Consider the following 20,988-nt stretch of genomic DNA (forward strand, 5'->3'; position numbering starts at 1 on the left):
GAAAACCGAAATTCATTCAAGACAAAAAGCCCATTTTAGCCCGACATCATTTCATTAGCGAGGGAATGCTTAATTTGGCACAAGTATATATACAGACCACTAATTTTCTCCAGGTTTGAAAGAGAAAACCCCACAAAAAGGAAAAGAAGAAGAAAGAGAACGGATTCTAGTTGTAGACCCATCAAAATATATGCATTGAATTCATCAGATGATGGGGCATTACATCATCCAAAAAAAGACCAACCAAACACCCAAAAAAAAAGGCCTAATCCATATGCACATGAACGATCTGATACCCAAAATGCCCACCCAAAAAACTGGCCATTTACCAAAAAACCCCCCTCGCCGGAACCCCGTACAAAGACTTTCGCCTCAGGCCTTGGCCGGCGACTTGGGCTGGGACGCCTTGGGGGCGTCGGAGGAGGCCTTCTTGGGCAGCAAGACGGGGTTGATGTTGGGCAGCACGCCGCCGCTCGCGATGGTCACCCCCTGCAGCAGCTTCCCCAGCTCCTCGTCGTTCCTCACCGCCAGCAGCACGTGGCGCGGGTTGATCCTGTTCTTCTTGTTGTCCCGCGCCGCATTCCCCGCCAGCTCCAGCACCTGCGGGTAACGAACGCAATCGCGTCACTTCTCGTCACCGTCGCCACCGAATGCCGAAAGAAAGAACACTAAAAGCAGGAAAACTTACCTCGGCGGCCAAGTACTCGAGGACGGCGGCGAGGTATACCGGAGCTCCGGTGCCGGTGCGACGGGCGTAGCGGCCCTTCTTGAGGAAACGGGCGACGCGGCCGACGGGGAACTGGAGGCCGGCCTTGACCGACTTGGAGACCGACTTCTTCCTCTCTCCCCTCCTCCCTCCGGCGCCTCTGGCTTCCATTTCCGGGTTCCGACGACGGGCGGTGCAATCCGACGGCGAAGATTCTTTTCCGGGTTTCGAGTTTGGACACCGTGCGAAAGCGACGGCGACGACGACGGCGACCGGAGTATTTATAGGAGTGGCGGATCGGATGGCGACGTTTCGGTAGATGGCGATCCGCGCAGGTGTTTTGGTTTTTGGAATTGGGGCGTCGATCGAACGGTTAGAAATGCGCCACGCTGGCGATCCGGGAGACTCGATCATCCGAGATTTGACCGGGAATTTAATCGGTTTGCCATTAATTTTAAGCATCGTCTGACGGGAAAGCCGAAAAGGAAAACCATAAAAAGCCATCAATAGCCAATGACAAAAATGGCATAAATAATTCTCGAAGTTTTACTCGATCTATAATATCATCCTTAAAATATTAATTTACTCTATATAATCTTATATCTTAGCTCCATGTATAATATGGTCCATGAACTTTTTATTTATTTAATGTGATTTCTAATTTTTTTTTATAAATATTTAATCCAATCCCTAAATTTATATAACATATCAAATTTTAACATTTCATCAATTCAAGTTCACGAATAATATTAAAATTTTTATATAGTTGACAGATTAAATTTAACGTATATTCGAATTTCAAGAATCATATTGAATAAATCAAAAGTTTGTGAGTAATATTGCGCATTGAATCATAGATTATGAATCATTTATATCATTTTCCTTTAAATTATAGATGTTCAATCAGATTAGCAAAATTTTTGTCACTAATCCAACCCTAAATTATAGCTTCTTCTTTTTTTTATTCATATTGATCCTCAAGGTAAAAATACGCATATAATTTTGATTTGGTTTGCCTCATCAATATTTATTATATTGAGCATATTGCTATAAAAATAAAAAATATCCAAAAAACCAAATATCGTAGGAGAGGGCACCAAGAAAAACACCCCTTCGAGGAGGAACAACCACTTATCTAGTCTGCATTAAGGTAGTAAATGATATCTCACTAACTTAAAATTTTGGAATAAGTGTACTAAAAGTTCTAAAAGTATAATTGTGTTATAAAACTTTAAAAAAATGCAATCAAATCCTTAAACTTATTACAAGAGTGTAATCGAGTTCTAAAATTTTAAAATATATATATATATAATCAATCATAAAACTCATCAAGAAAATGCAATCAAGTTCTAAAATTTTCAAAAGTGCAATTAATTAAATAACTTAATTGAACCAATTTGACAAGTGCTAGAACTTTATTTTATTTTTTGAAAATTTTAAAATTCAATTGTAGTTCGTGATTAATTTTAGGATTTAATTACACTTTTTGAAAGTTTTATAACTCAATTATACTTTAATAACAAGTTTTTAGGATTTCCAATGAACTTATCCCTTTAATTTTTAGAAAAGCCCTTTTGTACCTTTTGAGAAATCAAAAGGTTTTGCGTAATTCCTAATTATTTTTATGAAAATTATATGATTTGTTATGCATTAATCCATAGTCACATGTTCTCGGAATCCTTTATAACAATGAGACAAATGGCTTCACTCGATGATCCTCAGTGACATACTAGAAGTCGCGCTCGATTCAATCCTGTACGACCAATGCTGCTCTCAATATCATCAACAATTATGATTCTGATTAATTTATGGTCCGGCTCCAAACAAGAAATTCCGTCCATATCTATGCAATTGCATGTAGTTGCAGACCAATTTCCTGCTTTGAAAGAGATCTATCAGATTCTTTTGGGTATCCCATTCGGCCATCTTCATTGAGCTTATAGAGTATCAATGAATACAAGGAAGACCTCAACATTCTCGGGCCAAACAGTGCATACTCATTCACAGAACTCTGAAGCAGAAGACTGGAAACAGAGGGCATAGAATCATGGAAAAGAACAAGCATTAAGCTTTGTTATTACAGAACTACGTCACATTCTTATTTTGCCACTGGATATGATTCCATGGCTTTGAAATCATCATCTCCTAACAATGAGAACCCAGAAATAAGACGAGGCAATTCGGTTTATGCCACAAATGCAGATAAGGTAAATCACATTTTGGATCTCGGAAGATTCGAAATTCTTGGAGCGTGATGATTTTCTGGATCGGGATCTACGCGGGTGGCAGCACCTTCTCGTCCCTTTAGAGTAACGTAGATCATTTGCCCGTACTTGCCCTTCAAAACATGCATGATCTGTTACAGGCTCACCAGTCAGCACACAGTTTTGATATTCAATGGAGAACAATTACGTCAAAAGCCTGTAGCTGTCATCTTCCGACCAAAGCAACAAGATTGATATATCTATTTAAAGTTGAGAGTATGCGACCACCTTCTCTACTAGCTTAAACTATTAGAAAACAGTGCCGAACATAGTTATGCCCTTTTGCCAGTGAATGAAATACGAATCAAAATACAAATTACTAAATCGGTCTAATTGTAGCTCAAGTTTTGATATTCCAGTATCCATTCAACAACGTGCTATGTTAAATAAATTAAAGTGATGATATGAGTTGATTTGACCTCTCGAATGTCTCCATGGATTGGTATGCCATTGAACTTTAGAATCCAATCACCTTGTTTGATACCAGCACGTTCAGCTGAGGAGCCTCCTCTCACCTGTAAAAGAAAGGGAATAACAGTGTGGCTTAATGAATTTCTCTCAAGTCTTACAGCCCTGGCCGGGTCACTAAAAATCTTTCCATATGCCTAGGCCGACGCCAACATTCAAGCTTAATCAGCTACAGCTTCGCTTTAGTAATGGATGATTCCGTCCAGTGGGCAATTTGGATATCCATGGATAATATTACCTAAAAGTTTTGGGACCAGTCGGGGAAATATGAAACGGGAAAGGGACAAAGCTTCTGCGCTAGAGTCTGAAAAATTGAGAGTCTTCTGCTATCATTTTACATCCTCAGTTGATGAGTCAATACTATCTCTTTCTCGAGGGTTGATGTGGCTTCCTCTCATACACGTTAACTAAGAATGTGTTTGGTAATATTTTTATTTCGAAAAAAAATTTCTTTTCAGAAATAATTTTTTTATTTTCTATTCCCTGAAATAATTTTTAAGTAAAATAATGCATTTAGTAACTATGTAATATTTCTATTCTTGGAATAAATAAATAAAAGAATGCGTTTGATATGACCACAAATTTTTTTTTTTTTTTTTAAAAAAATTTAAATAATTTTTGTAGATTTTCTAGCAGCAGGCCGGCAGCCAGCGACAACGGATGGTGGGGGTGAGGGGCCCGCGAGAAATAAGAAGAAAAGAAAAAAAAAGAAGAAAAAAACTTATTTCTAAAAATTGTTTTTGAGAATAAGAAATTACTTTTTCTACTTCTTATTTATATTCAAATTTATTTACCAGCCACTTTTCTGTTCCAGGAAATAGAAAAATTAGTTAATGGTATCAAACAAATTTATGTTCTTTTTTTTTTTTTCAAGAACAAAAGAATAGAAAAACAAAGTACTCGAACAAAAACAAACAGACCCTAAGACACCTTTCAAGCCCTCAAGCGAAGGGAACATCCTCGGAGAGAATTCCTTGTTTGCTCAGTGTACGTATCCAAACTTTAATACATACCTTGAGTACACGAACTCCTTGTTGATCAGGAAATGAAGGGTCTCTCTGGTTAATCATCATCCCATAGAAGTCATATATAATCCATCCACTTTCAGGTTGAACAGCATTCCTGCCACATAATACTATCACAGATAAACACGCTGAAAAAAATCCTTAATCTCTACTGAAATAATTAAGCAACTACAGTTATTTGTGTTTATACAATACATAATCCACTGAAATTTACTATCTCAGAATTATTTCCCAATTAGAAGATTGTCCAAATCTTGTTTAGTAGGCCCATCTATGTCATTGTTTTACTAAAGCATCAGACGACATTTGAATAGAAAATATATTTTCCTTTTCGAAGGGACTAGGAGATTGAATCTAGCTATAAGAAGAATGAAGAATGCTTGGCCCATTACAGAGTTAGAGACAACGAGCACTCTGCTCCTATCTTACTTGGACTTGTGGGTTTCAAACCATAATATTAGTTTATCTTCTTTGAATAATTCTAACTTCCAATTCTCTTTCTTATTACTCCCATCTAGATAAGAAGTTTTATGAACTTGCCAATCTTTATAGAAGCTTGCTATTGTTACAGGCTACAAGGGGTTCCCTTAACCAAGTCACTACCTATGAGTCGTTGGCTCATCCTTTAATAGGCAAGTCAAAGCCTTAGTAGTCTCCTCTCACTACTTAGGAGCTTACAGGTTTCATGTTCTAGGTTAAAACTATTTCGGTGCAAACCACGAGAGAGGTACCAAATCAAGGCATATTCTAAATATTACATATAACCTCCAAAGAAAGTCAAGGTTGCAAGCGAGACAATGAAGGATAAGCTTCATCAACAAGAGGAAACAGCTTCAGTCACACTCTAAGACCCCTAAATACACGCTCAATGATAAAAGGAGGAAGGGATATAGAGACAGTTTGCATAGATAGGGCCACCCTTGAAAGAGTGCATTTGAAAGAGTGCATTATAGGTCAATGATCAAGTGCTCTTGCGCCAACAATTTCATGGGTTACAGATACTCTATGGAAAATGTACATTCAGTTAAGCTTTTCTCCTCTTTCAGAAAATAAAACTCTTGCACAGGTAAATGAGCTCAGAAAAAATGTGTCTAAGCAGTGAAACAGGAGCGGGCCAGGTCTCCATGTTCAAGCTAATACATGATGAACCCAGTATGGACTACGAAAAACTGTTTGCCATGCAACAGTATAAGGGAAAGCTACGTCATATCTTTTGAAGTGAATTTAAGGGCATGATATTTACCGTTCGCGCTTTGGGCCTAGGAGTTCCAAGATGTTATCTATTGGTATAGCGAAGCTCATCCCAGGTGCAGTTTTTGAACAGAAAACATTAATTCCAACAAGTTCTTTGTCAATGTTGAAAAGAGGACCCCCTGAATTTCCCTTTACCAGAAAATAGAAACAAGTTATTGTTGGAAATACTTTCGTACTAAAGAAGTGCTATCATCAGGTAAAAGAGCAAACTGATATTGCAGAAAGATGTGCGCATAAATAAAACCAACTAAATCAGAAAATAAGCTCTCTTTCTTTAAATTCACATTGCAGCCTTAATCAAGGAAGGAAGTTCTATTCACAAAGCATGCCAAGTCAATGTTAGCCTTTGCCTCACCGGCGGGTCACCTTTCCCAAGATAGGCCCAAGAAAGATAGGAACCTTCATCCCCCTTTTAGGCGTAGTGGCGCATCCCTAAGTGTCCTCTTGAGCCTGCCTACTTTATTAGGACGAGATCTGAGGTTCACTTTCCAGTCTGTCAGATAAGTTATTTTCTTTCACACAAGACATTCTTGGTCCTTCTGATTTTAGAACAAATTTGGCAAGCTCTTCTTCCAGGAAAATCTTTGGTTGCAGCCAATACATATAGACCCAAGGTACATAATCCACTGGATCATGTGGACCCTTAGGAATCACATGCATTGGACCTACTGCTACCGGCGCAGACAATGACGTCTCCTTCTTCAAGGCCTGGTAGTAATTTTTGGAGTGGGTCCTACCTCATTTCCACGATCAGTAGATAGGTCAAATTTAGCTCTATCGAGAGAGCAGGACATATGTTCGTCCCAGTCCGTCTCTCAAGTAAGAGAAGAAGCAACTAAGAGACTCAAATGGGGTTGGGGGGGTGTCGCCCTAACGTCCAATGGCTGGCTGCTGTGCAGAAAAAAAAAGAATTTGTTTCCCTGGAGAGTTTCCAAAGTAAGCGAGGCTTGAGCTACATATGGCTGGTTTTCAAACTTAGCTAGAGGCGATATTGCTTATCCTATATGCATATACAACTGCCAACGTAGAACTGAAAGTATAAAAGCAAACGCATGTTTGGGCACTTTTTCCACAGGTGGAGGCTCATCTTACTTGAGCGATTGAACAATCCAACTGCATAAAATCTCTTTCCACTCCTTTTTCGTGCAGCTTGCTGCTTGGGCGGCACTCAGAGCTGGATCAAGCACGAAAAAAGGCATGAGCATCACTCACAATTAGTATTTAGCAAAACAGTGGTAGAGGGGGAAAAGGAAAGGGAAGATATTTCATTCCAATACCAGTACAATAAGTAATCAAGATAAATCTTTTTTTGGTATTCACTGACAGACATGTGTACGGCCTTAACAGATCCTAAACCTATTCCAGTTCTTAAGTACCTTATGATACCCAAAGTAACAGTATATGTTAGGGAAAGCGGGCAGCCAATGGCAATCACCAAGTGCCCAGGGCGAAGCTTGCTTGCGGAGCCAATTTTTGCCTTCGAAAATCCATTCCTAGTTGGAGAACTAATCTTCAATAGGGCAATGTCAAGATCCAAATAAGCAACAACCAATCTGCTCTTGTATCGTTCGCCATCCCGTAAATATACAAAAATCTGTGACATTTCACATTATGTAAGCCAAGAGCCACAAATCCAGAAAGTACCCAGTGTTTAGACTCAATCAAGAGCAAGATGATTGCTCAACTCAATTCATCTCATCAACATTGAATTCCTGTATTACATATTTCAACTACATGCTTTTTGCGACAACACTGGCAAAGAACTACAACATACAATATAAACACAACATTTTTACATTTTATTTGTTCAATGAAGCGTTGTTTATATTCTGCATGGCAACTCCAAATATAAATAGCTAAAAAAGACAAGACTGATGGAGGGATATTCTAAACATGTCTTATGTAAATGCTTTGAGCAGTAAGAAAATGCATTTATCGAGATGCAGCATAACTATGATAGAATGGCGATCTCATATATGCCAACATTTGTTTACCATCCACACTGAATAATTGTATATGTGCATACATCCAGCAGCATTTTTAAGTTCATAGAAAGTTAAAGGCCATCGCCCAAATAAATAAACTGGACAAGAAAGCAAATCCCCAAACTTCCCATCAGGTAAACTTACCTGGCCACCTTGAGAGATTTCATGAGCACATGTTAAAATGAGGCCATCCTCCCGAATAATGATACCAGAACACATTCCCTCTGACTCTGTAAGTAGGGAAACGTAGTCAGTGAATAACCAAGCAAAGTCATTTACAGTAAAAAAGGCAGCTACAAAGCATGCTATACCCTGGTCAAAAACATGTATGGTAACAACTGCAGAAGCAGCCTCTTTAGCAACATCGGCAATGGTGTCTCTGCCAAGACTCTCGCGATAAACTTTTGAGCTTTCTTGAGTTTCATAACATGGATTAGCCGAGAGAGTAGGCAGATGAAGCTTCCCTGCCATTCGTTAACCTCAAAGTGAACACATAATTGTGAAAAATCAAAACCCTTGGAAGCCTTCAACAAAAAATGTCTAATCAGAACAAGGAACAAACCGCATTTCTGATTGTCTGAGGAAGGCACTGCTGGAAAGGACAGTGTATGTTGCATATGCACTCGCAGAAGATTTGAGACTGGTCCTGTAATTTCTGCCATTGGAGTCGCCAAAATGTACAAGGAAAGGAAAATTTTGGTTGATAGACTATTCAACTACACAAGTTATGTGACACTGAAATTCTGCAAGAGACCTGCCTGCCACTTATATAGAAATGGTTGTGTGTAGACAAGGAGCCAAAGTCAATCTTTTTCCCTTGCTGTTATTTTTGTATTTTCCTCATCACCGCACTATAAGGATGATCCAATCTGCAAGGAACATGACGGGGGACTTTTCTGATCTAACAAATAAAGAAGAAAGTCAAATTAAGTGGGACAATCAAGCACTCCGAAACAAAAGGACTTCTCTCAAATGGAAACTGCAATGACACCAATGATCAAGCCAATCCCACATGCCTCCTGTCTCTGAGTGACCCAACATAAAGTAGGGTGATGGTAGAAGATCGTCAGCAAATAACAGATCAGAGTCAGAGTTCGCACCTAACAAACAAGAACCGTAAAATGGAAACGAATCACAATTCAGTAATCACCAATGCAAACAATCCCGATGGTAAGAACTTTAGCCACTACAACACGAATGAATTTAGCACCGCATAAGTTAGATGGAAAGGAAATCACTCCCCGTGCAGTTGTGTGCGGACGGATCATCCCCGATTGGACTTGTGAATTGGGCTCAATTTACAACATCTTGCCCAAAAGCCATCAGGAAAACAAAAGTTCCTAAAGACAGACTAAACCCACTTGCCAAGAACTTCTAAGCAAGCAAGCATTAATATTTAAGCTACAGATAATCATGCTTTGGAAATATAATTAGGTGGCTTACTCATGTTTACTTTCTTCTAATGTGGTGATTATCACCCATCATTCAACTTCAGTTTCTTTTGAAGATAAGAAATTTCTTACCTATATCAGTTATTCTCAATAAACAAAGACCCAAGTCGTCTCGTAGTTCTTTCCCTTTCTCTACCACGTGCTCAGAAGGTCGCTGGGAACCTAGGACACGATCCATAAGGAAAGGGTCAACGACTCGAACCACACTCCAGCATGACTAAAAGCTGTACCATTGAAGCTTTTTCAATGGCAATGCCAGTTTGCCATCTATTGACTTTCGAAGTCGATTAGTAAAAGCTGGGTTAGTATGTCACTCGGCAGGTTCGATCACCCGGACAAATTAAGAAAGCGAGGGAAGAAACAGAAAAGAACTGCAGATGCACTCATCTTCCTCCTTGATCCCTGCCGCGCGAACCGCCGTGGAAGCTTCTTCGTCGCTGAGTAATCTAGTGGCCTCGCTTCCTCACGTCCCGTCGTTGCCATTGGTGGGTAAGCTGGCGTTTGCTGCAATGGAGTCGGTGCCTGTGGACTATGCGAGTGTTGGACAGGGCATATAATAAAACTAAAATTAGGTGAAGGATAATACATAGAAGTAGAAGACATTGGAGTGTAATGAAAATCTTAAAACTAATCACGATAATGCAAATAAATTCTAAACCTTTTAAAAAATACAATTAAATTTTAAAATTTGTGTAAAAATGCAATCAAGTCCTAAAATATGAAAAAAAAATGCAATTAACAAAAGACTTTAAGACTTAATTGCATATTTTGAAAGTTTTAAAATTTAATTATGTTTTTCTGATAAATTTTAGGATTTTTGATGCTGTAGAACTCCTTTTCATTTCTATGTTTTTAAAGAAGTGAAAATTATTTAAGGTGTATTTGTTTTAGAAAAAAATTTAATGACAGAGGAAAATTATTTTCCTAACTTTAAGAATACATATTTCTTTTGACTGTAAGTACCTTTCTCATTAGTTGATCATTATTAGCAAAGCAAACATATGAAAGTTCAAAAATTAATTCGCAAAAAATTATTTCAAGTAAAAGCATCTTCATTATCGAATTTTTATGTCAACATTTCAAGGATGCTCATTTTGGGGATACATAAATTACGATAACGACAAGATTATATGTAAGGAACGAAATCATAACTAAGTCTAGCGAAGGAAATGAATTACTTGTGACACGCTAAAAAATACTAGGAAATGCAAACTCTTCTTCCATACAAACGTATGATTTTAAGATTTATTGTGTTTGTTTCAAGGATAACAGAATGATAAAGGGAAATACATTTTGGATATCATTTTTTTAAGGAAAAGGTCCCCTTTTAAGGTTGAAGAATTCATTTCCCTAATTTTAAGCATATGATTTTCCGTTGACCAATCATCTTCAACAAAATAAACGCGTGAAAATCTACCAAATTGATTTGTGGAAAATTCTTTTAATTCAAACAAACACCCATATTATGCGGATTTTATGGTTGAGTTAAGTTAGGATTTTCATTTTCGGTGCTATCTCGGATGATTTTGCACTCATTTGGCAGGGCCTACTTAGGAAGAGTAAATGAGTTTGCAAATCACCTTGGGATTCAAGTTGACAATCATCAGAATGCGCTTCGCTCATAATGCCGGCTGGAAAAAGAAAATCAATGAATATGTTATGTAGCTTACCCTTTAAACCTTGGATTGTCAAAGTTCAACACAATGACACAGTACCAAAAAATTTTGCAGCAATAAAAAGAATCACATTTTATTCCACTCGCGAGATCGATGTTCTGTCATGACATGATACATATCACATTACTGTCCGATCATGAAAAATCAAGGATCTGAGGTAACAGATCACTTGCACTTTTATTGTACTGCAAATAACTACCATTCGATCAAAGTCGAGATCAAAGTCGAGGCCTCGGAGTGGCGACATCTTTCTGCTCGAAAGTTATGGTCAGAGGAACCACACGATCCTTGCCAAACTTGACTCTCCTCACAATTACATTGACGGTTGCCCCCGATTTCTTCCCCATAACGTCCAACATCTGCAACAAATTGGTGAATTAAGCGTTTTAGTTATCATTTTCAATGGCGATAATGAATCGAATTAAGTCAGGAAGCTGAAGTTGAGCTGCCATCACAAACTGTAGACACTTAGTTTATGGTGAAATACTTTGTTCGTTCATTCTGCATCCATCGGTAATCTGTAATGCATCTTCTCTTTCTATCATTTTACATTCCATCCAAGATTCCTCATCTTGAAACTACTGTTGATCACAGTTCATGTAGAGAGTCACAGGCCTTTGAAGCCCTTCTTATTTCCCATCAAGGATAGACCAACGTCAAGAGCAATTCATTCCGATAAATGAATTGCATCAGGCACTTTTAGAGATATTTGATAACGATTCCAGTGTTCCATTTAATATTTGCTCAATGCGCCAAGCAAACAGCTTCTGAATCAAAATTGATGCCTGTTAGATCAAGAAAACTCTTACCTCATTCATATGGCGAACTTTTTCTCCATTAAAATCCACGATGACATCACCAGCTTGAACGCCAGCACGATCAGCAGGGGATCCTTTTATTACCTGACGAAGATATGAATACATAAGGAATCGGCAGTGTTGACAAAAAAGAAGAATGCATCATCTAAAAAGGCTAGCTCGAGCACCGATACGAGAATATAATGACATTAGATTACAGATTTCCATGAACACACAAGATTTTAAGTTCATTGTCAAAAGAAGTGAGGGTCGACACTTTACTAGTCCAATGATACTTAACATGCAGCATAAGTCGTCCCCTGAAGAGAGAGCTTTCTTTAGGGTACTTTCACAGAGAAATGGCAGCACCAGCGTGGTTTCAACGTCGCATATACAGTATGATTCTTATCATAGCACAGTCAACAAGTTATGTTGGTTTATCTGATGGAACATTTTCTCCAGACGAGGTTTTTCCATGAATTATTTCAAATAGAAAGGACAAAAGAAAAAGCAAAAAGATGAGCTAAACAAACTTAAGAGGGACCTTAGCAATATAGTATCCAACAGTAGCAAATTTGGCCATGCACCATACAGCAGCGCCTCGCAAAACCACAAATTCGTGCATAGAATTGGGGGCACTTTTCTTGCAAACTGATGACATTTCTGAAAAGGGAAGAGAATGAGAACATTTCCAGATTTGCCGAAGAAGGCATTAAGAAAGACATACCTTCTGTACAAATACACCTTCTACAGCAGCATTAGGAAATGTGGGGTAATGTTGCTTCAGTGTTTTGAAGTTCTTCTTACTGGCATTCCGCATAACCCACCCGAAATATGGTTGTGCAGGAATCCTGTGACAAGTTACTATCTGTTACCTAGGGGAAGATGATACGCTTGAAATATCATAATTTGTACTGGAGAAGTTTGGAGAATGAATGCTGGAGAAGACTTTGACAAGGCCATTATAGTAACTGATCAACGATGAAAGGAATTGTTTAAGTTTAAACTACAGAGGTCATCGAACTTATTTCTTTCCACTCAACACCTGGATTTCTCGCAGAGAAATGCAATAGAAACAACCTGACTGCTCAAGAATAACAGGCACATCGGAACATCAATGAAACACTTGCTTTAAGATCAATCACCTCTTTGATTATATAAAGGAGGATAGGAGACGATTGATCATTATACCAATAGAAAAGTTCCCGACAATAGTCTACATATCAATCAGGTATGAGGCACCAAAATAGAACGTACTGACAACTCTGGAAGGGCTTTATGATTGCTGAAATAAAGTCAACCGGTACAGCAAAGCTCACTCCAGATGCTTTATCCAACTTCATAGTCTCAACATTGACACCAACTAATTCTCCATCAATATTGCAAAGTGGACCACCAGAATTTCCCTTCAAAACAACAAAAAAGTCGGAAACTTATTGTCAAGGAGCTTACCACAGTTATGTCAAAAGACCTAGATTAAGTTGGACAGAAAGTGCAGGCGTGTGAATTTATCACGAATGTCATGACTGAGTTCTATTGATTAGCCCGTGTTATTTACGGTCTACATTTCTGATTTAAAACATCTAGGAGATGAAAGATGGTGGCCAGCATTTCACAGATAGATGGCCCACATAATGACGAGATACAGATTCCCCCTTTTTCATTTCTCACGCTTCTTAAGAGTCTCAAGTAGCATCGCACCTCTCTATTTTTTAGGCTTACTTTCACCAGAACTGGTATCCTGATGCAGGACCCAATGCACAGGACTCGTCTAGTATTTCTAATGTTGAATATGTGAATCCAACAGCAAAAGGAAACACAAACCAATCACAGGCAGGCAGGCAGGCAAACACAAGCATCGTTACATCTTACTGGATTGATTGCACAGTCTGTCTGTAGATACTCCATGGCCATTCCTCCACGTTTCAACTCATTGCTCTTGCGATTAACACAGCTATATTAAGCAAGAAGAGGGAAGGAACTGTCACTTCAACTAATATTTATACATCCACGCTTTTGTGCTGATACAATCAACTAAGGAAAACAAAGACTCAGACAAAAATCAAGTGCTTGGTCAAATTGTAAGTACGAGCTGAATGACCTGATAATCCCGAGCGTAACTGTGTGTTGAAGGGAAAGTGGACAGCCTATGGCTATTGCCCAGTCTCCAGGACGAAGCTTACTACTTGAGCCAACTTTTGCTGTTGAAAGGGCAGAACTTGGGGTATCAATCTTTACAATGGCAATGTCAAGATCAACATAAGCATCAACAACATGGCCTCTCTCCACGTCTTGAGTATGTACAGTAACCTGCAACTTTCTTTCTGTAAGCCAAGAGCCCAGGACCATCCATGCTTAAATCAGTGAGTTTTGTTAAGAAATCGGAAGCATCCACAATCTTTAGTACTGAATCAAGTGTAATAATGCTTTGTCTGAGCCTCTTATACCAGCAGTCACCCTCCATTTATTAACTTAAACTTCTGGGTTTTGGACTTTCTAACACAACTATTTGTTTTTTTCTGCTCGGTTACATTCAGGAACAAAACACAATATGACCCAGGTCCCAGAAAGGACCTTGAAAATTAGTGCTGGTAAAAGAAAATGAAAAAAATGGCACTTCAGAGTTACATTCTCGTCAATATTGGGTTGAGGTAGCAACATGTGCACAAATCATGCAGATACTGGCAGAGCAATGTATTTTGTGCCCCCCAGTCTCATGCTTATGTGCAGAGAAATGGAAATGGATTGACAATCTGTTGAGCAGAGTCGAAGGTTAACTAATCTGACAAATTGGTATTCTTTTCCATTCTTTACTGCATATGCAGTTTACATAAGTTCAAGATATTATAATTAGTTCCAATTTCAAGTGGTAGAGAAGAAAACAAAGTGAGAAACTAGATGTTGAGCCTCTAAATTTGGACAGGAAAGTACATCCTCAAACACCAACCTTCCCATCTGCTGCATATGTCACGTCAGTTTTGTCAAAGAAAAGATGAGAACATGTTAAAATGTAGCCATCCTCATGAATGACAGTTCCAGAACCCATCTCCCCTTCTTCCTCTGATCGGCAAGATAAGGAGAGACTATTCAGATTAACGCAAAAAGAAGAAGAAGAAGAAGAAGAAGAAGAAGAAGAAGAAGAAGAAGAAGAAGTAACAGTAGATTTCTGGTTAGGACGACTCCCCAAGAGATGGATCACATGGCATACCTCTCCCTCCTTTTTTTGCATATAGATTAGCAACTGCAGGAGCAATCCTAGCTGCAGCATCAGCAATTGTATCTCTGGAAAAATACCCCTTATTTGGTTTTTCATTTTCTTCAGATTCAGCAGAAGCTGCCTTATTTGTATTAAAACATCTAATCAAACTAGTTTGAAGAGACTTGGAGGGAAGTACTTCTGCTGGTTGCAAAAATGAAAAATGAACATAGGATGAGATGACAAAGGAACAGAGTGGTATTAAACATTGCTTCTGATAAAATTAAAAAGAGACAAACCGTGTCGCTGCTGATTTAAGGAAATAAATGCAGGCAGAGGTGGCGTGAATTCTTTATGGAATTGGGCAGGAACCGAGACTGATAGCCTTGGTTCGGGCATTCAAATCAAAGAAGGTAGTTCATTAAAAAGGCTCTTAAATGCAACTACGCAAGAACTTTAAATTGACTAGGGGATCTGCTAACCACTCCATATCCTTAGTACGCATCCAACATATGCGAAACGATACAATTCGACCTTTAGATCTAACGGGTCACTCATGAGATTCACCTCGCCCTAGGATCTGGAATTATGAGCCTACATTCACCAGATGCCCGCAACAACTTTAACATCTCTACTTAAAAAGGAGTGGTTGTCGCACGGGTGTTGCCAGGTATTGCTTAAAACACTCTAAAGTGCACCATATCCGACGAACTCTTGTGCTTATACTTAATGCAAAAATATGCAAAAAGATAACCTTAACCGCAAAATGAGAACTTTATCCTGGAAATGTGCACTACATGCACATTGTGTTTGGGGCAAACAGACCAAATTGCAACATATTAAACATAGAGGCACCAACATATAACAGAAGCATTTGCATGACGTAGTCCACAGTACTTACTGCTAGCATATGCATGAAATAGACAAGAACCAGCAATAGCAATTCCCGCCATCTGTGATCAACAATAGTTCCAAGATGAGGAATTTTGGATGGTATATAATGTGACACTGAAATTCTTCAAGAGACCTGCCTGCCACTTATATAGGAATGGTCGAGTGAAGACGAGGAGCTAAGGTCAATCTCTTCGCCTTACTGTTATTTTTATATTTTCCTCATCACCGCACTATAAGGATGATCCAATCTGCACGGAACATGAAGGGGGATTTTTCTGATCCAACAAATCAAGAGGAAAGTCAAATTAAGTGGGACAATCAAGCACTCCGAAACAAAAGGACTTCTCTTAAGTGGAAACTGCAATGACACCAATGATCAAGCCAATGCCACATGCCTCCTGTCTCTCAGTGACCCAACATAATGTAGGGTGATGGTAGAAGATCGTCAGCAAATAACAGAGCAGGGTCAGAGCTCGCACGTAACAAACAAGAACCATAAAATGGAAATGAATCACAATTCAGTAATAACTTTAGCCACTACAACACACTTGCATTTAGCTCCGCATAAGTCAGATGGAAAGGAAATCACTCCCCATGCAGTTGTGCGTGGACGGACCATCCCCAATTGGACTAGTGAATTGGGCTCAATTTATTATGTAAAGGTTAGTTCAACATCTTGCCCGACAGCCATCAGGAAAACAAAAATTCCTGAAGACAGACTAAACCCACTTGCCAAAAACTTCTAAGCAAGCAAGAATTAGTATTTAAGCTACAGATAATCATGCTTTGGAAATATAATTAGATGTTTTAATCATGTTTGGTTTTCTTCTAATGTGGTGATTATCACCCATCATTCAACTTCAGTTTCTTTTGAAGATATGGAAATTTCTTACTTATATCAGTAATTCTCAATAAACAAAGACCCAAGTCGTCTCGTAGTTCTTTCCCTTTCTCTACCACGTGCTCAGAAGGTCGCTGGGAACCTAGGGCACGGTCCATAAGGAAAGGGTCAACGACTCGAACCACACTCCAGCATGACTAGAATCCGGACCATTGAAGCTTTTTCAATGGCCATGCCAGCATGCCATCTATTGACTTTCGAAGTCGATTAGTAAACGCTGGGTTAGTATGTCACTCGGCAGGTTCGATCACCCGGACAGTGGAAATGAAGAAAACGAGGGAACAAACAGGAAAGACCTGCAGGTCCACTCATCTTCTTCCTTGATCCCTGCCGCGCGAACCGCCGTGGAAGCTTCTTCGTCACTGAGTAATCTAGTGGCCTCGCTTCCTCACGTCCCGTCGTTGCCATTGGTAGGTAAGCAGCCGTTTGCTGCAATGGAGTTGGCGCTTGGGGACAATGGGAGTGTTGGACAAGTCATGTAATAAAAAAAAAAAAAAATTGGGTGAAAGAAAAAAAAAAAAATATATATATATATATATATATATATGTGTGTGTGTGTGTGTGTGTGTGTGTGTGTGTAAAGAATAAAAGGAAGTGCAAGAAATCATGAAATTTATGAAGAAAGTGCAATTGAATTTTAAAACTTTCAAAAATATAATCAAATTTTCAAATTTGTGCAAAAATATAATTGAGTTTTAAAAACTTTATAAGAAATATAATAAGTTCCATAACTTGTCATAAAAGTGTAATCAAATATTAAAATTTTGAATAAATGAAATCAATAAAATGATTTGATTAGACTGATTTGATACGTTTTAAGATTTAATTACATATTTTTAAATTTTTATGAATCAATTGTACTTTCATAATAAATTTTAGAATTCAATTATACGTTTGCAAGTTTTATGACTCAGTTAGACATTCGTAACAAATTTTAAGACTTCTTATGCATTTATTCCAAAAAAAAAAAAAAAAGAGTGGAACTCTTCTCTCTTTCTATGTTTTTTATGAACGTATTTCTTTTAAAAATATTTCATGACAAAAGAAATTTTTTTTTTTTTAAATCATTTCCTAACTTTAAGCATGTAGATTTCCTTTGACCGCAAATACCTTTTATGTTGACTTATCATTATTAGCCAAGCAAATGCACGAAAATTCAGAAAATTAATTTGCAAAAAAAATTCTTTCACTCAAGTAAACATATCCTCAATAACAAAATTTTACAGCAGCATTTCAAGAATGCTCATTTTGGTGATAAATAAATTACAATAATGATAGGATTATAGATAAGTAACAAAATCATAAGTAATTCGGACGAGGGAAATGAATTACTAGCGACACACTAAAAAATGGCAGGAAATGCTGTTCTTCCCTACAAGCTTAGGATTTTATGAATTAATAGCGACGCACTAAAAAATGGCAGGAAATGCTGTTCTTCCCTACAAGCTTAGGATTTTAAGATTTACGTGTGTTTGTCTCGGGGAAAAATTAATGAAAAAGGAAAATGTTTAATGTTTAATGGGAAGTCATTTTTCAGGATAAGTTTTCCCCTTTTCAGATTGGGAAATTCATTTTCCTAACTCTAAGCATACATATTTTTTGTCCATAAATGGTTATTCATTGACCGATCATTTTAAGTAAACCAAATGTGTGAAGATCCGCAAAATTAGTTCTCGAATTTTTTTTTCATTCAAATAAATACACATAGAAATGACTCCCGTATGCAGATTTTGCGATTGAGTTGAGTTAGGATTTTCATTTTCAGCACTATCACAAGTGATTTCGTGCTCATTTGGCAAGGCCTATATAAGAAGAGTAAAATGAGTTTGCAAATAACCTTGGGTTTCAAGTTTACAATTATTAGAATGCACTTCGTGGTTCGTGCTCATTTGGCAAGGCCTAGATAAGAAGATTAAAATGAGTTTGCAAATCACCTTGGGCTTCAAGTATATAGTTATTAGAATGCGCTTCACTCGTTACATTGGTTGGAGAAGATAATCTATATATATATATTATGTAGTTTACCCTTTAATTTTTTTTTTTTTTTTAAGAAGGTTTTATTGCTAATATGTTTACTTCCATAGTGGGTAATGAGTAGCAGTACAAGATTTTCGCACATCAAATATTGATTCCGTTTTCGGTGGAGATAGTAGCTGAGCCTTGGATTGTCAAACTTCCAACACAATGACATGGTACCAAAACATTTGCAACATAAAAAAGAAACACATTTTATTTCACTCGCGAGATCGATGTTCTTTCATGACATGATACATGTCACGTTATCGTATGAAATAAAGGATCCAAGGTAACGGATCGCCTGGACTTTTATCGTGCTGCAAATAACTACCTTTCGATCAAAGTTGAGATCAAAGTCGAGACCTCGGAGCGGCAACATCTTTCTGCTCGAAACTTATGGTCAGAGGAACCACACGATCCTTGCCAGGCCTGAATCTCTTCACAATTACATCAACAGCTGCCACGGATTTCTTTCCCATTACCTTCATCATCTGCAACAAATTGGTAAATCAAGCGTTTTAGTTCTCGTTTTCAATGGCGATAACGAACTGAATAAGTCAGAGAGCTGAAGTTGAGCTGCCATCACAAACTGTAGACACTTAAGTTTGTAGCGAACGACTTTGTAGCCAACAACCTTCTACGTTCGTTCTGCATCCATCTATAATCCGTACTTTATCTCCTCTTTCTATCATTTTACATTTTATCCAAGATTCCTCATCTTGAAACTACTGTTGATCCCAGTTCATGTAGAGAGTCACAGGCCTTTGAAGACTTTCTCATTTCCCATCAAGGATAGACCAAATTCGAGAGCAATTCATTCCAATGAATGGATTGCGTTATACACTTCTTGAGACCTTTGATAACGATTCCAGGGTTCCATTTATTATTTGCTCAATTCGCCAAGTAAACAACTTCTGAATCAAAATTGATGCCTGTTAGATCAAGAAAACTCTTACGTCATTCATATGGCGAACTTTTTTTCCATTAAAATCCACGATGACATCACCATCTTGAACGCCAGCACGATATGCAGGGAATCCTATTATTACCTGGCGAAGATAAGAATACGTAAGGAACCGGCAATTTTGGCAAGTAAGAAGAATGCATCGTCTAAAAAGGCTAGCTTGACGCCATTACAGGAATATAATAACATTAGATTCCGGATTTTCATGATTACCCAAAATTCCAACTTCATTGTCAAAAGAAGTGTGGATCGACAATTTACTAGTCCAATTGTACTCAAAAAGCATGCAGCATAAGTTGTCCCCTGGAGAGAGCTTTCTTCAGGGTACTTTCACAGAGAAATGGCAGCACCAGCGGGGCTTCAATGTCACATATACAGTATGATTCTTATCATAGCACAATTGACGACTGATGTTGTTTTATCTGATGGAACATTTTCTCCAGGCGAGGTTTTTCCATGAATAATTTCAAATAGCATGTTTCATGAGAAATAGAGAGGACAAAAGAAAAAGCAAGACGACAAGTTAAACAAACTTAAGAGGGACCTTAGCAATATAGTATCCAACAGTAGCAAATTTTGGCCATGCACCATACAGCGCCCTCCTCCCAAAACCACAAATTCATGCACAGAATTGGGGGCGCTCTTCTTGCACACTGATGACATCATTGAAAAGGGAATAAAATGAGAGCATTTCCAGATTTGCCGAAGAAGACAATAAGAAAGACATACCTTCTGTACAAAGACACCTTCTTCAGCTTTAGGGAATGTGGGGTAACGTTGTTTAAGTGTTTTGTAGTTCTCCTTGCTGACGTTCCACATAACCCATCCAAAATATGGTTGTACAGGCATCCTGCGACAAGTTACCTTCTGTTACCTAGGTGAAGATAATATGCTTGAAATATCATAGTTGTACTGGGGAAGTTCCGAGATTGAATACTGCAGAAGACTTCTACAAGGCCATTATAGTAACTGATCAATAAGGAAAGAAATTGTTTAAGTTTAAACTACAGAGGTCATCGAACTATTTCTTTCCACTTAACACCTGGAGTTCTCGCCGAGAAATGCAATAGAAATGACCACGACTGCTCAATGCACATCAGAATATCAATAAAAAACTTGCTTTAAAATCAGTCACCTCTTTTATTATATAAAGGAGGATAGGAGACGATTGATCATTATACTGATGGAAAAGTTCACGACAAAGTTTACATATCAAGCAGGTATGAGGCACCAAAATAGAACGTACTGACAACTCTGGAAGGGCCTTAAGATTGCTGAAAAAAGATCAACCGGTACAGCAAAGCTCAGTCCAGATGCTCATGGAACCGTCCTCCTCGCCTCTTAAGCTAGTGTCCTCGCTTCCAGGTGTGAGCTGCAATGGCGTTGGTGTT

The 20,988-nt window shown here is 38.3% G+C and overlaps 4 protein-coding genes across 7 annotated transcripts; all 4 read right to left on the bottom strand.

Moving 5' to 3' along the window:
- Nucleotides 1–170: 170 nt before the first annotated feature.
- On the bottom strand, nucleotides 171–999 carry LOC104415570 (probable histone H2A.5). Its single transcript, XM_010026899.3, has 2 exons — nucleotides 689–999; nucleotides 171–600 (listed from the first exon to the last, which is right to left on the bottom strand). Exons 1-2 carry the CDS (start codon nucleotides 875–877, stop codon nucleotides 373–375), a joined length of 417 nt encoding a protein of 138 aa, XP_010025201.2. The 5' UTR covers nucleotides 878–999; the 3' UTR covers nucleotides 171–372.
- A 1,757-nt stretch (nucleotides 1,000–2,756) lies between these two features.
- Nucleotides 2,757–9,690, bottom strand: LOC104415571 (putative protease Do-like 14). Of its 4 annotated transcripts, none has more exons than XM_039299313.1 (11): nucleotides 9,226–9,690; nucleotides 8,461–8,603; nucleotides 8,265–8,357; nucleotides 8,014–8,166; nucleotides 7,847–7,932; nucleotides 7,094–7,311; nucleotides 6,810–6,891; nucleotides 5,707–5,846; nucleotides 4,452–4,560; nucleotides 3,390–3,485; nucleotides 2,757–3,062 (listed from the first exon to the last, which is right to left on the bottom strand). In XM_039299313.1, the coding sequence occupies exons 3-11, from the start codon at nucleotides 8,317–8,319 to the stop codon at nucleotides 2,919–2,921; spliced, it is 1,083 nt and encodes a 360-aa protein (XP_039155247.1). In that variant the 5' UTR covers nucleotides 8,320–8,357; nucleotides 8,461–8,603; nucleotides 9,226–9,690; the 3' UTR covers nucleotides 2,757–2,918. The 4 variants fall into 4 exon arrangements, with proteins under 4 accessions (XP_039155247.1, XP_039155246.1, XP_010025204.2 ...); XM_039299312.1 differs by having other exon boundaries at nucleotides 8,265–8,348; nucleotides 8,461–8,802; XM_010026902.3 differs by having other exon boundaries at nucleotides 8,461–8,802.
- A 1,357-nt stretch (nucleotides 9,691–11,047) lies between these two features.
- LOC104417702 (putative protease Do-like 14) lies at nucleotides 11,048–15,208 on the bottom strand. Its single transcript, XM_039300223.1, has 9 exons — nucleotides 15,122–15,208; nucleotides 14,835–15,023; nucleotides 14,574–14,686; nucleotides 13,728–13,936; nucleotides 13,499–13,580; nucleotides 12,884–13,032; nucleotides 12,354–12,477; nucleotides 11,639–11,731; nucleotides 11,048–11,188 (listed from the first exon to the last, which is right to left on the bottom strand). Exons 3-9 carry the CDS (start codon nucleotides 14,670–14,672, stop codon nucleotides 11,048–11,050), a joined length of 897 nt encoding a protein of 298 aa, XP_039156157.1. The 5' UTR covers nucleotides 14,673–14,686; nucleotides 14,835–15,023; nucleotides 15,122–15,208.
- A 3,652-nt stretch (nucleotides 15,209–18,860) lies between these two features.
- LOC104429273 (serine protease HTRA2, mitochondrial-like) lies at nucleotides 18,861–20,909 on the bottom strand. The gene is made up of 4 exons (XM_039299310.1): nucleotides 20,844–20,909; nucleotides 20,327–20,447; nucleotides 19,590–19,682; nucleotides 18,861–19,124 (listed from the first exon to the last, which is right to left on the bottom strand). The coding sequence occupies exons 2-4, from the start codon at nucleotides 20,444–20,446 to the stop codon at nucleotides 18,984–18,986; spliced, it is 354 nt and encodes a 117-aa protein (XP_039155244.1). The 5' UTR covers nucleotide 20,447; nucleotides 20,844–20,909; the 3' UTR covers nucleotides 18,861–18,983.
- Nucleotides 20,910–20,988: the final 79 nt, after the last annotated feature.

Source organism: Eucalyptus grandis, chromosome 8, assembly GCF_016545825.1.
Source record: "Eucalyptus grandis isolate ANBG69807.140 chromosome 8, ASM1654582v1, whole genome shotgun sequence".
Classification (NCBI taxonomy): Eukaryota; Viridiplantae; Streptophyta; class Magnoliopsida; order Myrtales; family Myrtaceae; genus Eucalyptus; species Eucalyptus grandis.

Bases quoted from the DNA above. Each gene is read 5' to 3' on its own strand.
- LOC104415570 (XM_010026899.3), bottom strand. From the start codon at position 877: ATGGAAGCCAGAGGCGCCGGAGGGAGGAGGGGAGAGAGGAAGAAGTCG. The intron at 601-688 runs GTAAGTTTTCCT...CGTTACCCGCAG, and splicing joins TCGAGTACTTGGCCGCCGAG to GTGCTGGAGCTGGCGGGGAA.
- LOC104417702 (XM_039300223.1), bottom strand. From the start codon at position 14,672: ATGGGTTCTGGAACTGTCATTCATGAGGATGGCTACATTTTAACATGT. The intron at 11,732-12,353 runs GTATGTCTTTCT...TATCTTCGTCAG, and splicing joins AAGGTGTATTTGTACAGAAG to GTAATAAAAGGATCCCCTGC. The intron at 11,189-11,638 runs GTAAGAGTTTTC...AATTTGTTGCAG, and splicing joins AAGTTCGCCATATGAATGAG to ATGTTGGACGTTATGGGGAA.
- LOC104415571 (XM_039299311.1), bottom strand. From the start codon at position 8,364: ATGGCAGAAATTACAGGACCAGTCTCAAATCTTCTGCGAGTGCATATG. The intron at 8,167-8,264 runs GTTTGTTCCTTG...AACGAATGGCAG, and splicing joins CTCAGACAATCAGAAATGCG to GGAAGCTTCATCTGCCTACT. The intron at 3,486-4,451 runs GTATGTATTAAA...TTTCTTTTACAG, and splicing joins AAGGAGTTCGTGTACTCAAG to GTGAGAGGAGGCTCCTCAGC.
- LOC104429273 (XM_039299310.1), bottom strand. From the start codon at position 20,446: ATGCCTGTACAACCATATTTTGGATGGGTTATGTGGAACGTCAGCAAG. The intron at 19,683-20,326 runs GTATGTCTTTCT...TATCTTCGCCAG, and splicing joins AAGGTGTCTTTGTACAGAAG to GTAATAATAGGATTCCCTGC. The intron at 19,125-19,589 runs GTAAGAGTTTTC...AATTTGTTGCAG, and splicing joins AAGTTCGCCATATGAATGAC to ATGATGAAGGTAATGGGAAA.